Consider the following 14313-nt stretch of genomic DNA (forward strand, 5'->3'; position numbering starts at 1 on the left):
TTTTAAATATAAATATATTTTTTTAATATTAATTTAGGGAGGAGAAAAACTTTATTTAAATTTTTTGATTTAAAGTGGGGGTAAGATCTTGATTAAATATATACTGTATATATTTGTATACTAAGAAAACAAAATAAAATTATGATCACTTACATTTAAAAAATAACAAATAATTTAAAATAATTATTTAAAAATAATTATTTAAAAATAATTTGATTGAAGATTGTGTGTTTGCGAAATATGAGTGTTGGTTAATTAATTAACATTTATTAATAAAAACAATAAAAATAATTGGTTGGTTAATTGATTGATTGATTGAATTTGAAAAAATATAATATAAAATAAATAAAATAAAATAAATAAAAAAAAAAAAAAATTAAACTAATAAAATAAAATAAAAAAATAAAAAAAAATAATAAAAATAATAAAAATAAAAATGATAAAATTATCACGCATACTAAAAATAGCATACGCTTTTTGAAAGAATTATTTGAAATGATGAAAAACTAAACCTTTTTAAAAAAGAAAAGAAAAAAAAATAATTTGAAAAAAAAAAAAAATAAAAATCAAAAAAAAAAAAAAACAAAAAATCAATGGGGAGCGACGGAGATTTTTGTGGTTAGTAAAAATTATATATATGTTTAAATATATAAATGAAAAAAAAAAAAAGAAGTTTGTGGGGCCCTTTAATTAATTATTTTTTATAATCAATCAAACACTAAATATTTTTTTAAAAAAAAAAATCTTAACGCACATGACACACACACCACACAAAAAGACTCATATGTTTCATTTTACAAAATGTAAAAAAATAATAAAAAACTATTTATTTAAAGTTAAAAAAAAAATATTATGAATTTAATATTAAATTAATTTTCTAAAACTATTTCCGTTTTATTTGGTTATGTTTTTAAAAGAAACTATTTTAAAATAAATAAAAAAATTAAAAGAATTTGATGAATGCTTTCACAGAAGTTTAAAATAATGTGTATGATTTTAAATAAATAAGATTGGGAAAAACAATAAATTATTTTGTTTCCCTTATAGTTTTTTTTTTTTTTATTATTATTATTATTTTTTTAATATTATATTTATTATTATTGTAACTGATTAATTAAATTAAACCATATCATCACTTGCTAATAATGAAATTTTTTCGATTTTACCATTACTACTACTATCTTTTTGAATACTATTAATAATTGGTTCAAAAATAATTTTGCTCTTTTTGAATAAATTTCTTTGTCTTTCGTTTTCGATACGATTGGATTCAAATTCGGAGCCCTCGATAATTGGAATTTCTGGTTTTTTATAGGTTTTTAAATGTAATGAAGACAAAACTACACTGATCGATGAGAATGCCATAGCTAAACCCGCCATCATTGGTGGAATGCTTATACCGAATGGTATTAAGATACCAGCAGCTAAAGGAATACCTAAAATATTATAAACGGTTGCCCATAAATAATTGAAACGAATACGTTGGAAAGTGGTTTTTGATAAACTAATAGCGGTAATTACATCTCTTAGATCACTCTTGACAAGTACAATATCAGCAGCTTCAATAGCGATATCTGTACCAGCACCAATGGCAATACCAACATCAGCCTCGGCCAATGCAGGACTATCATTAATACCATCACCAACCATTGCTACAACATTACCTTGTTTCTTTAATTCTAAAACCTTTTTAGATTTATTAGATGGTAATACCTCTGCGAAAACTTGGGTTATACCGACTTGTTGAGCAATGGCATTGGCAGTTCTTGGATTATCACCAGTTACCAACCATGGGAATATACCTAATTTTTTAAGGGCTGTAACGGTGGCTCTGGCTTCTGGTTTTAATTGATCGGAAATTGCAATGAAACCACAAATTTGATGATTTAAAACTACATATACAACAGTGTTACCATCAGACTCTAAACGACGAACTGAATCTTCAATCTCTGGAACATCGACAATCTCTGGATTGGAATGCAAATTAATACCTTCGCCCATAATCCACTTCAAACTTCCAATCATAATCTCTACATTTTGTACGGTAGCTCTGATACCACAACCTGTAACTGATTCAAAAAATGTTGGTGAAGTGGTTGATTGGACATCACAAACTTCGAAAGCATAGTTTACGATTGCACCTGCTAAAGGATGTTCGCTTGCTGCTTCTGCTGATGCTACTAATTGGAAAAATGTCTTCTTTGCAAAAGATTTACCGAAAACACCTGTAGTTGATACAATTGGTTTACCTGTAGTGAGAGTGCCAGTCTTATCGAAAATTACAGCTGAAATTTTATGAGCAGTTTCTAAATGACTGCCACCTTTAATTAAAATACCATTTTGTGCACCTATACCGGTACCAACCATTACAGCAGTTGGTGTAGCTAAACCCAAAGCACATGGACATGCAATAACAATAACAGAGATAGCATTTCTAAGGGCAAATTGGAATACTGTGGTTTTATATGAATCTATATATGAATCGATAGAACCTGACATACCAGCAAATAACCAAACGAAAAATGTTAAAAAACCTAATGAGATGACAGTTGGAACAAAATAACCACTAACTTTATCGGCTAAAGATTGAATTGGAGCTCTTTCAGTTTGGGCCTTTTCAACCAATCTAATGATTTGAGAAAGACTTGTTTCGCTTCCGACTCTTGTGGCCTTGATTATTAAAACACCTTTTTGATTGACGGTACCACCAATAACTTTATCATCCTTCTTTTTTGAAACTGGTAAACTTTCACCGGTAATAATAGACTCGTCAATGTGAGATTGACCTTGATAAACAATACCATCGGTTGGTATTTTACTACCTGGTAATACCTTTAAGAGATCACCTCTTTGAACTAAATCGATATCTATTTCACGTTCTTCTAAAATTTTACCATTTTCATCTATTGTGGTTAATGTTGCTTTTGTTGCTTGAAGGGACATAAGTTTCTTAATGGCCTCTGATGTTTTACCTTTTGCTATAATTTCCAAATATTTGCCTAATAAAATAAAAGTGATTAACGATGCTGATGTGTCGAAAAATGTTTTCATTCCACCCATTGCTGTTGTATCTGGTGGTGTAGTATCGAAAAGATCCATTAACATAACCATTATACTATAAAAATATGCACAACTAGTACCTAAAGCTACCAATACATCCATATTTGCTCCACCATGTTTTAACGATTTGTAACCATTTTTATAAAATCTTTGTCCTACGAAAAATTGTACAGGTGTAGCACATAGTAACATTATAAAATCTGCAAAATTTAAATTGTTTATAACATATATTTTAAATAACCATCCAAATCCTAAAATATAATAAAAAAAGTATTAATATATTTATAACATAAAAACTCTATGTAAAGAAAGAAATATTAACATACCTGGTATCATACCAATAACAAATACTGGTAATGTAAACATAAAACTCAAAATTAAAGTTTTTCTTAATCTTTCAGACTCTTCATGTTGTAAATTTTTTGATTGATCCATATCATGGGAAGGAACTTGAGCTGTAAAACCAACGTCTTCAATTGCTTTAATAATATCTCTAACACCTGTTGAATCTGGGTCATAAACGACTCTTGCTGTTTCCATTGCTAAATTTACTTTAATATCTACAACACCGTCAACGCCTGATACAAAACTTTCTATAATACCAACACACGATGTACATGTCATACCTCCAATTAATAATGTTACTGTGTTATTTTCTGCTTGCTGTAAATGTTTTGCTTCGAATCCAACTGTTTCAATTTGCTCTATAATGTCATCCTCCTAAATTGTATAAATTATTCGTTAATAAACAACTATTATAATTTAAATTTAAATCTATAGACCATCTAAGATATTTACACTTAAAATTTGAGGATTAAATCTAACCTCTGCTGTTTCTTGAAGTAATGCTACTTGAATCGATATAACACCCTCGCAATTCGATACAAAGCTTTCTATAATGCCAACACATGACGAACAAGTCATACCTTGAATGCTAAAAATCGCTTTTTTAGATGTCGGTATTGATGCTCCGTCTGCTATATTTTTATTATTATTATCATTTTGCTTAGAATCTAGGACTTCTAATTTAATGTAATCCCCCATTTTATTAAAACATATATTCTCTCTTTTTTATTTTTATTATTACAATATATGTATTTTTACTATATCTATATGTTTTTTTAATATAAAAATAATTTATTAGTAAATTTAAAAGAACAATAAATTTAATAAAAAAAATTATAACTATTTTTTTTTATGTTATTATTATTAATATATTAAATTATTATTATGTAATTATTAGTTATTTGTTGTTGTCTTAAAATGAAAATTGATTCAACTTCTCTTTCTCTAATAAAAATATTTTTAAAAAAAAAAACAACAAAAATAAAAAAAAGGGGTGTAATGTATTAAATGTGTGTGTTATTGTAGATTTATATTTCTCTGTGTTATTTTTTAAAATAAAAATGAATGAAAATAATCTAATTTTTTTAACTTACTTTAGAGATGTTTAGTTTTAAAAAACAATTTATTTATTTATTAATTTATTAATTTTATTATAATAAATTTACTGATAATGTTTTTTGATTACAAAATAAATAAAAAAAGGTTTTTGTTTTAGTTTATGTACAATTGTAGTGATACAATAATTAATAAATAAATAAATAAATAAATAGATAAAATAATTAAATGTTATATATTTTCATATATAATTTTTTAATTTTTAATTTTATGAAAAAAAAAAAGGAGTTTTTTTCTTTTTTTTTTTTTTTAAAATTTAAAATTTAATTTTTAAAAAAAAAAAAAAAAAATAAATAAATAATAACAAAAAATGAATAAAAGATTTGTCAACAAGTCATAAACACAAAATTTAAGCTGGTTATTTTTATTCTTTTTTTTATTATTCACACACACAACAAAACACACACGTATTATCCAGTGAAAAAAAAAAAAAAAAATGAATAAAAAAAAAAAAAAAATAAAATAAAATAAAAAAAAAATAAAAAAAATAATTAAAATAAAATAAAAAAAAAAAAATTTAAAAAAACGAAATGAGATTCTCCCCTTCTTTCAGTGATAATTAAGATAAAATAAAAAAAAAAAAAAATAAAAAAAAAACAAAAAGAGTCCAATGTAAAAAAAAATCCCAAAGCGAAAACCTACCAAATTTTCAGCTTTTTAATTTATTTAATTTATATATTTTTTTCAACCAAAGCAAAAGTTGTGTCCAATGAGGATTGAATTGAAATTATTGATTTAAAATTATTACTATTATTACTTGAGTCGAAAAAATGATTGACTTCAGGAGTTGAAAATACTTTTAGTTTGTCAATTGTTGAATCAAAACCAAGACAACCATGTTGACCAAAACCCCAGCCGTAGAATGATGTTGGGTTATTTTGTAATGGTAAAGCAACACAATGATCGGAACCAAATGAGATTTGAGAGACCTTGTCGTTTAGTGTGTCTAATAAAGTTGGTTTTAAAAGATCATCTTTTCTTTCTCCCAGACCCAACTTACCATCGCCACCAGAACCCCAAATATAAACTCTATTATCTGATAAAATTGCAGCAGATGCACATGATCCACATGAAATATCCAATACTTTAAGTTGCGAATTTGGTAATTCAATTTTTGAAATTGGTGAGTATTGATTCTTTACACCTGTACCACACTGACCATGTTGATTTGAACCCCATGAAAATAGTTGACCGTCTTCACTTAATACCAATGTGTGTCCCCAACCACTTGAAACTTTTTTTATTTTTATATTATTGAATTCTTTAACTAATTTTGGTTTTTGAATTGGATTGCTGCTACTACTATCTCCATCTAATATACACTGACCTCTATCATTCATTCCAAATAAAAACATGCCATTATCTTCTTCAGTAACTACAACGCTATAGTCAAATCCACATGAAATTGATTTGATTTTTTGATTTTTTAAAAATTGAATTTCTGTTGGTGTTGAAATAATACCTTCATTACCTTCTTGGCCACACTGCATTCTTTGATTCCAACCAAATGAATATGTTTTATATATATCTTTTGAACTATCATAAGCTGATAAAATTGAATGAAATGCACCACATTCACCATCTAAAATTTTAATGTTGTTATCTTTATTTGCTATATTGTTGTTTAATGTTGGTGTGAATCTATCATTTAAATCGCTAATACCTAATTGTCCAAAATTATTTTGACCCCAACTATAAAATTTATTTCCTTTAATTAACAATGCGTGATATGATCCAGTTTTAACTTTATCATTTGATTGTAAGGTTTCATCATTTGCAAACTCTACTTTTCTTGGTATATATTGCTCAATAATATTTTTTCCCAAACCCAATTGACCACTCCACCCACTGCCCCATGAGTATAGCTCGACAATGCTTTTATTATTTTTTAATATATTAATTTTATTCATCTTTGATTTAAATTTTAATAAAAATTTTTTTTTTTTTTTAGAGATAGATTTTTGAAAAAAAAAAAAAAAAAAAAATTATAATTTTGTTTTTTTTTTTTTTGGTATTAATACACCCCAATTCTCTTCTTTGTCGTTTTGAAAACTATTTTTATTTATGTATTTTTGTTAAAAAAATAATATTACTATTTTAATTAAATTCATAAAAAATTATTTAATTATTTTAATTTTAACAAAAAAAAAACGAAAAAAGTGAATTTTTTTATTTTTTTTTTATTTTTTTTTAAATTTTATTTTTTTTTTTTTTCTTTTTATTTATATTTTTCGAAACAAAAACAAATATATATATTTTTAATTAATTTTATTAATTAATTAATTATAAATAATTTTATTTTATATTTCAATTATTTTTATTTGGTTTTTTTTATAATAATAATAATAATAAATATAATAATAAAAAAATGAAAAATATTACTAGATTAATAGAATTTAGTGATTTAATTGAAGGCGAAAATGGCTTTAAATTATTTTCATTCGATAACCAAAATAATATAGTTTACTTCATCACTTCAAGTAATCAACTTATTATTTACTCACCATCAAATAAAAAAGTTACAATGAAAATTGAATTAAATGATCAAGATATTCTTAGTGAAGGTGCTTTAATTAATTCAATTCAATTCATTCCAGATTTAGAAGCAATTTGTATGGCAACTGATAAAGGTGATATTTTAATGTATTCAACTTCAAATGGCCAAGTAAGTTATTATTAATCTATACAGATTTTATACATGAATTTTATTTTAACTTTTTTATTTTTAAATTTTAAATTTTTAAATTTTAAAATTATTTTTTAAAATTTAGCTCGAATGTGTTGGTATTGTTGGTTCAGGTATTACATGTATGTCATGGTCACCAGATTATGAATTATTTATTTTAGCAACTGAAAGCGAAACCTTAATTCAAATGACTAAAGATTGGGAAATTTTAAATGAAGTTTCAATAAACTCATATTTACCAGGTAAAGAAGCATCACAATATAACACAAGCAACAGCAACAATAATATAACATTAGACAATAAAACCAAGATCCCAATAATAAGTTGGAGAGGTGATGGTCAATATTTCTCATGCACAAGTTTTGATTCAGCAACTAACAGTATTCAATTAAGAGTTTGGGAAAGATCATTACAATTACATTCAATGAACGAAACAAGCGTTGCAGGTTTAGAAAATCAAATTTCATGGAGACCAAGTGGTTCATTAATTGCAGTTTCACATAGATTAGAACAAAATAAAAGACACGATATTTCATTCTTTGAAAGAAATGGTTTAAAACATGGTGAATTTACTATTAGATCAAAAGGTACAGTAGAAGCTATTGAGTGGTCATGTGACTCTGAAATCTTAGCATTATTACTCAAAGTTGTTGGTGATGATGGTTCAGAAAAAACAGTTGTTCAATTATGGCATCGTAGTAATTATTATTGGTTCTTAAAACAAGAAATTAACTGTGACTCTAGCGAATCAATTGTTCATATGAAATGGGATTTAAGTGCTCCAATTCTTCGTATTATTACCTCCCAAGGTCGTTATAATGAATATCGTCTCTGTTGGGATTATGATGTATCACAAGGTTTTTCCTCTGAAAATCCATCAATCGTTGTTATGGTTGACGGTAATACTTTAAAGATGACACCATTCCGCCGTTTAGTTACTCCACCACCAATGTCCGCCTATTCAATCGCATTACCAGCCAACTCTAATTGTTCTGGCTTCTCATTCAATCGTAATACATTTCAACTCTCAGTTTTAGTTAATCAAATAAACAGTATTTGCATTTATACACCAGCTTCTCTTCCAGCAATTCCAGTTGCAACCAAACAACCAACAGTAGATTTAACACCACAATTAAAACCAACCAATTATTCAGTTCCACCAACTCTCACTGCTACAATTTCAATTGATTCATCAAAATTACAATTATATAAACTTCGTCACTTCTTTTGGTTAAATGAAACTACATTTGTTGCTGTCGAATCAAACACCAACCAAAATGATTCAATTGTTGAAGTAATTATCAATAAATCTAGCTTTGCAGTCGAACATATCTATCGTGTCAACACACCAAATAAAGTATTACGTCTTACAAATCATCTCGAATCTTTAGATCAAGCTCTTTTTGAAACTGTTGATGGTTATCTCTATGTTTATAATAGCTCAACCTGCCCTTCTTCATCTGGTAGCATGGAATCACCAACTTCAATTTCACCATTCATTTCACAACAACAAGAAAATATCTTTAAATTCCCAACCCCATGCCCATGGTTCTCATCATGTACCATCAATCAAGAGGATTCAGTCGTTGGTCTCAATGATAGAAACAAACTTTACATTAATCAAAATTTATTATGTACAGATTGTAATTCATATTCCCTCCATAACAAATTCCTCCTCTTTACTACAGTTTCACATGTTTTAAGATCAGTTTCATTATTAGCACCAGCTCCAACTTCACCATTGGTTTATATTCCACCAGCCCAACAAAATACATATGCTAATGGCAAATCACAAGCTATTCAACAAACTTCAAACTATGATGATTCAATTAGAGATGTTGAAAGAGGTGCTCGTATTGTTGCAGTAGTTCCACACGATACCCGTTTAGTCTTACAAATGCCAAGAGGTAATCTTGAAGCTATTTCACCACGTTCACTTACTTTATCAACAATCCGTGAACTCTTAAATCAACATGAATACCTCAAAGCTTTTATGTTAATGCGTAGAAACCGTATTGATATGAATCTTATCTATGATCATAACCCAACAGATTTCCTTCGTCATGTTGAAACTTTTATTGACCAAATTCAAAATATTGATTATTTAAATCTTTTCATCTCATCACTCAGAGATGAAGATACCACCAAAACATTATTTGTTGATTTAGAAACCAAGCACCTTATCCCACCAACCAATGTTAAACCATCAGCAGTCGTCGAAGGTAAAGTTAACTTAGTATGCGATAAATTAAGACAAGTTTTAGTCGAAAAAGACTCCATCAAATTCAATCTCCCAATCCTTACAACTTATGTCAAAAAATCACCACCAGAACTCGACCAAGTACTTCGTCTTATTCAATCACTCCGTGGTGAGGAGGTTAATGAAAATGGTGAAACTATTGTTAATCGTTTAGCCGAAGAATCTTTAGATTACATTGTTTTCTTAGTTGATGTAAATAAACTCTATGATATCGCTCTTGGTACCTACGATTTCGAATTGGTTATTATGGTTGCACAAAAATCACAAAAAGATCCAAAAGAATATATCTCATTCTTACAAGAACTTCAAAAGATGGAAAGATTCTATCAAAGATACTCTATTGATAAATACTTAAATCGTTGGGAAACCGCACTTTACAATCTTGCTAGAGCCGGTGAACAATACGAACAAGATTGCTTAGAGCTCATCAAACAACACAATATCTACAAAGAATCATTGGTTATTTATGGTGGTAGTGAAAAAGCAGAAATCAAAAATCAAAAAGAAATGTTTAAAAAAGTTTCAGATATTTATGCAGATTATTTAGTTCAACATAATAATTATGAAGATGCAGCTTATCTTTACACATCTGCAGGCGAATCAAAAAAAGCTCTTTCTGCTTTCAAGGATGCTTGTCTTTGGGAAAATTCAATTTATCAAGCTAAGAAATTAAATTTCACCAATGATGAATTAAATAATTTAGCTCAAGAATGTTCAGAGGTCTTAAAACGTAACGGTAAATTCAAAGAGGCCGGTTTACTCTTATCTCAATACTCTGATTTAGAAACATCTATTTCAGCTTATTGTGAAGGTTTCTATTACAACGATGCCATTTTATTAGCACAAAATAAGGATCGTTCCGAATTGGTAGATACTTTAATTAATAAATCAATTTTAGAAACTGTTGCTACCCAAACAACTGATATCAACAGCAACTATGAAAAATATCAAAAGATGGCAACAAGAATCGTTATTGTTCGTACCAATAAGCTTAACTATGTCCCATTACTTTTACCAAGAGGTGGCTTAGATCCAGAAACTAGCTCAATGATGTCAGGTATGTCAGGTATTTTCAGTGAAGGTGGTCAATCAGTTAATAGTGCTATGAGTAGTGTTACCACTTCATCATATGTTTCAACCTATTCACAACAAACTGGTACATTCTCAACTGCCACCAAAACTCGTTTAAAGAAAAAAGATAAGAAACCAAAACCACAAAAGGTTCGTCTCACTGGTAAAGAAGGTAGTCCATTTGAAGAAGAATATCTTGTTGAAGAAATGAAAAAATTAATTCCATCAATTGCTCAACAAGAAAATATTGGTCGTATTGTTAAAGGTCTTGTTATTTTAAATCTTTTTGATGAAGCCCGTCAACTTAGTACCCTTTATCAAAAATATTTAGATCTCATCGATGGTTCGCTCGATAATCTTTCAGCTTCAGCTACAGCAATATTACCAGAAAATAAAAAAGAAAAAGAAAAGGAATATCAATTACAATTACAACAAATGGAAGAAGAACAACTTCAACAACAACAACAACAACAACCAGGTTTACCAGCTCAACCAATTAATAATAATAATAAATTTGTAACATTAAATATTAAACAAATTAAAGTTACAAGAGATAAATCAAATTGGAACTTAAATATTTTTTAAATTAAAAAAATAATTAAATAAAAAAAAAATAAAAAAATTTTATAAAATATAAAATATAAATATAAATATAAATATAAATTATAAATGCATATTTAAATTAATTTTAAATTTAAATTAATTTAAATAAACTTTTTATTAAATTATAAAATATTCCTCTTCAATACCCACTCCCATTACCCCTTTTTTTTTTTTTTCAAAATTTTTTTTTTTTTTATTTTTATTTTTTTATTTATAATATTATAAAGCTATGAAAGAATTATATGACCTTGCACCAGTAAAGATTTTACCAGAAGCATATCACAGAACACAAAATGAAGGTATTTTAATAGAAAAGAAAAAGAAATTTATAAAAGAAATAAATAAATTAATTTCGGTTGGTGTAAATGTATTATGTGGTCGTTGCAAGAAAGAGTTAATTGGACAAATAGCATACAGCGATATAAAAGAAAAAACTAGAGAGCTTAATAAAACATGTACCCAGGGAATAATAGATAAAATAGCAAATATAGTTAAAGGTGACGAGCTATCAGTAGATATAATAAAGTATAATGGTGAGATATGCTTAATTAGTTGCTGTCAAAGTTGTGCTGAAGGGGAAATTTGCAAATACAATAGTTTTACATTAGGCTCCGCTTATATTCATCGAGTTCAAAATGGAAGAAGACACTCAGTTGTAAATTTCTCGATCCTCAATAACTATGCATTAAAAAAAAAATCAGAAAAGGGTGAATATTATATAGAAATACAATTAATAATATATGCACATCATATTACCACAAATCAATCCTTCAAAGATGGTGTAAATAGTTTATTTTGCTTTAAAAATTGGTTTATAGATTTGCACGATATTGGTTCAGAAGCAGTCCATCTTAAAAAAGAAATAACCAGCAACTTTATAAAATATTATAATTCAAAAAGACTATCTGAAGGTTTACAAATGGAAGAGTTTGCCGTAGAAGAGGTAAAAAAATTTCATGGTTCCATTCAATTCCCAAGAGTTCTCAAATATTTATTTACAAATTATGAAAATGCAAAAGCAAAAATTATAAATTTAAAACCCAAACCATCGGAAATTTCTTTTATTGATGATTTTAAAAAGGTTTTAAAAGATTATTTAGCCTATATTGGTTTATTTATTTCAGAAGGTGAAAAGTATTTTTCTTTATCATAAAATCAAACCCAAAATCAAAACCAAAACTAAAATATTTGATCAAAATTAAAATAAAAAAAAAAATAAAAAAATAAATTAATGTTTCTTAAATAATAAATAAAAAAAAAAACAATAATCCGACCTTTTGTATTGGTTGAGGTTTTTATTAATTAAAATGAAAATAATATTATATTATTTTTTTAGATTAATTGTGATGTACAAAATAAAGAGGGCTATTATAGGTATCTAAAAATAAAAAAAATAAAGTATTTAAAGAAAAAAATTTCATAAAATTTATTTTTTTCATTATACACATTCAAATTAAAAAAAAAAAAAAAAAAAAAAAAAAAAAATTTTAATATATAAAAAAAAAAAAAAAAAAACACACACTACACTTCACACTACACTTCACACTACACTTCACACTATTATCAATATGGTTAATTATGTATCCTGCGTGGTGGGATACATAATTAACCACAAAAAAAAACACACACACTACACTTCACTTCACACTATTATCAATATGGTTAATTATGTATCCTGCGTGGTGGGATATATAATTAACCACAAAAAAAAAAAACACACACTACACTTCACTTCACACATTTATCAATATGGTGGTTGATTGTGTATTCTGCGTGGTGGGATACATAATTAACCATTCGGCTCTAATATACTAACCTCCCCGTGGTAGAGCTGGAAACACTCTTTACAAAGAGTGGCCAATAGTATAAAAAATAAAAAATAATTAAAAATATTATTAAAACATATCGAGGATTTTTTAGCATTAAAACACATCAAGGATTTTTTAGCATTAAAGCATATCGAGGATTTTTTTACATTTAATTATTATAATTCAACTATAGTTTTTTTTTTATTATTTTGATACCATAATTTTATATCATTATAAACAAGAATATACAATTGGATTGGATCATTCAATAATATCAAGATTTATTATAAGGTAAGTATTTTATTGGTTTGATCATTAAAACATATCAAGTATTGTGTAGCATTCAAGAATATAAAATATTATGGACCATTAAAAATTTTCAAGTATTGTAACATTCAAAATATATCAAATATTATGGATAATTAAAAATATCAAGTATTTATTTAGCATATAAAAATATCAACTATTGTGTATCATTCAAATATATCAAGAAACAAGTTTTTAAAAAAAAAAAAAAAAAAGATGATATCATAACTATCAAGAAACAGGTACAGATATAAGTAACAAATAACAAAAAACAAATAGTTTAAAAAAAAATGAAGAAACAAGTGCTTTAAAAAAAAAATTTAAGCTTTCAAACTCAAAACATCATTTTCATTAAGTACAAGTTAAATTTTTACAACCATTCATCCAGTCCAATCAAGTCACTTTTTTCAATATATTTGTATATGTATTTTTTTCTCAATTTTTAGAAGGATTATAACCTAGGTTTTGAATGTTTATCCAGCTCTGTAAATGGAAATGTACTATCAGTTTCTTTTTCTTTTGTTTAAATAGAAAAATGCTTAGATGCTAGCCACAAACAACCGATCAAGACTAATCCCTTATCGTAAAAAATATATTTAAAAATAAAATAAAAAAAGAAATTTTTTTAAAGTAAAAGTGATTCCCAATAATAGATAGACTATTATTTTTTTATTTATTGTTTGGATACATGTGGAAGAGCATCCCAGCATTTACCATGTTGCCACACACCTATAAAAAAAAAAAAAAAAATATACATAAAATATTATTACTTGATCTATATTTTACTTTTTAAACTGATTTTGAAGAATGATTTTGTTTATAATTGTGGTTAGACAGTAATGGAAACTTACATTTTTCTGTGATAATTTCTAAATAGATGCACTTGTCTCTAGACAAACCAGAACACATTCCAGCATAAGAAAATCCAACAAAGAAAATAACTAAAAGTAAAAGTAATAAAGCTTTATTCATTTTTTTTTATAAAATAAAATAGATTAACCAAAATTCTTTGGGAACCCAAAAAAAAAAATATTTTATAAAATAAAATTTTCGAAAAT

At 26.4% G+C, this 14313-nt stretch overlaps 4 protein-coding genes across 4 annotated transcripts; 2 read left to right on the plus strand and 2 right to left on the minus strand.

Moving 5' to 3' along the window:
* Positions 1-998: 998 nt before the first annotated feature.
* Positions 999-4703, minus strand: DICPUDRAFT_47891 (uncharacterized protein). Its single transcript, XM_003288343.1, has 4 exons — positions 4500-4703; positions 3859-4169; positions 3387-3780; positions 999-3311 (listed from the first exon to the last, which is right to left on the minus strand). Exons 2-4 carry the CDS (start codon positions 4102-4104, stop codon positions 1120-1122), a joined length of 2832 nt encoding a protein of 943 aa, XP_003288391.1. The 5' UTR covers positions 4105-4169; positions 4500-4703; the 3' UTR covers positions 999-1119.
* A 489-nt stretch (positions 4704-5192) lies between these two features.
* DICPUDRAFT_33948 (uncharacterized protein) lies at positions 5193-6455 on the minus strand (the record flags this gene model as incomplete). Its single annotated transcript, XM_003288344.1, has 1 exon — positions 5193-6455. A coding segment is annotated over one exon (1263 nt), but the record flags the coding sequence as incomplete, so codon positions are not given.
* A 434-nt stretch (positions 6456-6889) lies between these two features.
* On the plus strand, positions 6890-11123 carry DICPUDRAFT_79181 (uncharacterized protein; the record flags this gene model as incomplete). The annotated part of the gene is made up of 2 exons (XM_003288329.1): positions 6890-7186; positions 7293-11123. The coding sequence occupies 2 exons, from the start codon at positions 6890-6892 to the stop codon at positions 11121-11123; spliced, it is 4128 nt and encodes a 1375-aa protein (XP_003288377.1).
* A 247-nt stretch (positions 11124-11370) lies between these two features.
* Positions 11371-12294, plus strand: DICPUDRAFT_79182 (uncharacterized protein; the record flags this gene model as incomplete). The annotated part of the gene is made up of 1 exon (XM_003288330.1): positions 11371-12294. One exon carries the CDS (start codon positions 11371-11373, stop codon positions 12292-12294), a length of 924 nt encoding a protein of 307 aa, XP_003288378.1.
* Positions 12295-14313: the final 2019 nt, after the last annotated feature.

The sequence above is a fragment of the Dictyostelium purpureum genome (assembly GCF_000190715.1).
Source record: "Dictyostelium purpureum unplaced genomic scaffold DICPUscaffold_132, whole genome shotgun sequence".
Lineage (NCBI taxonomy): Eukaryota > Evosea > Eumycetozoa > Dictyosteliales > Dictyosteliaceae > Dictyostelium > Dictyostelium purpureum.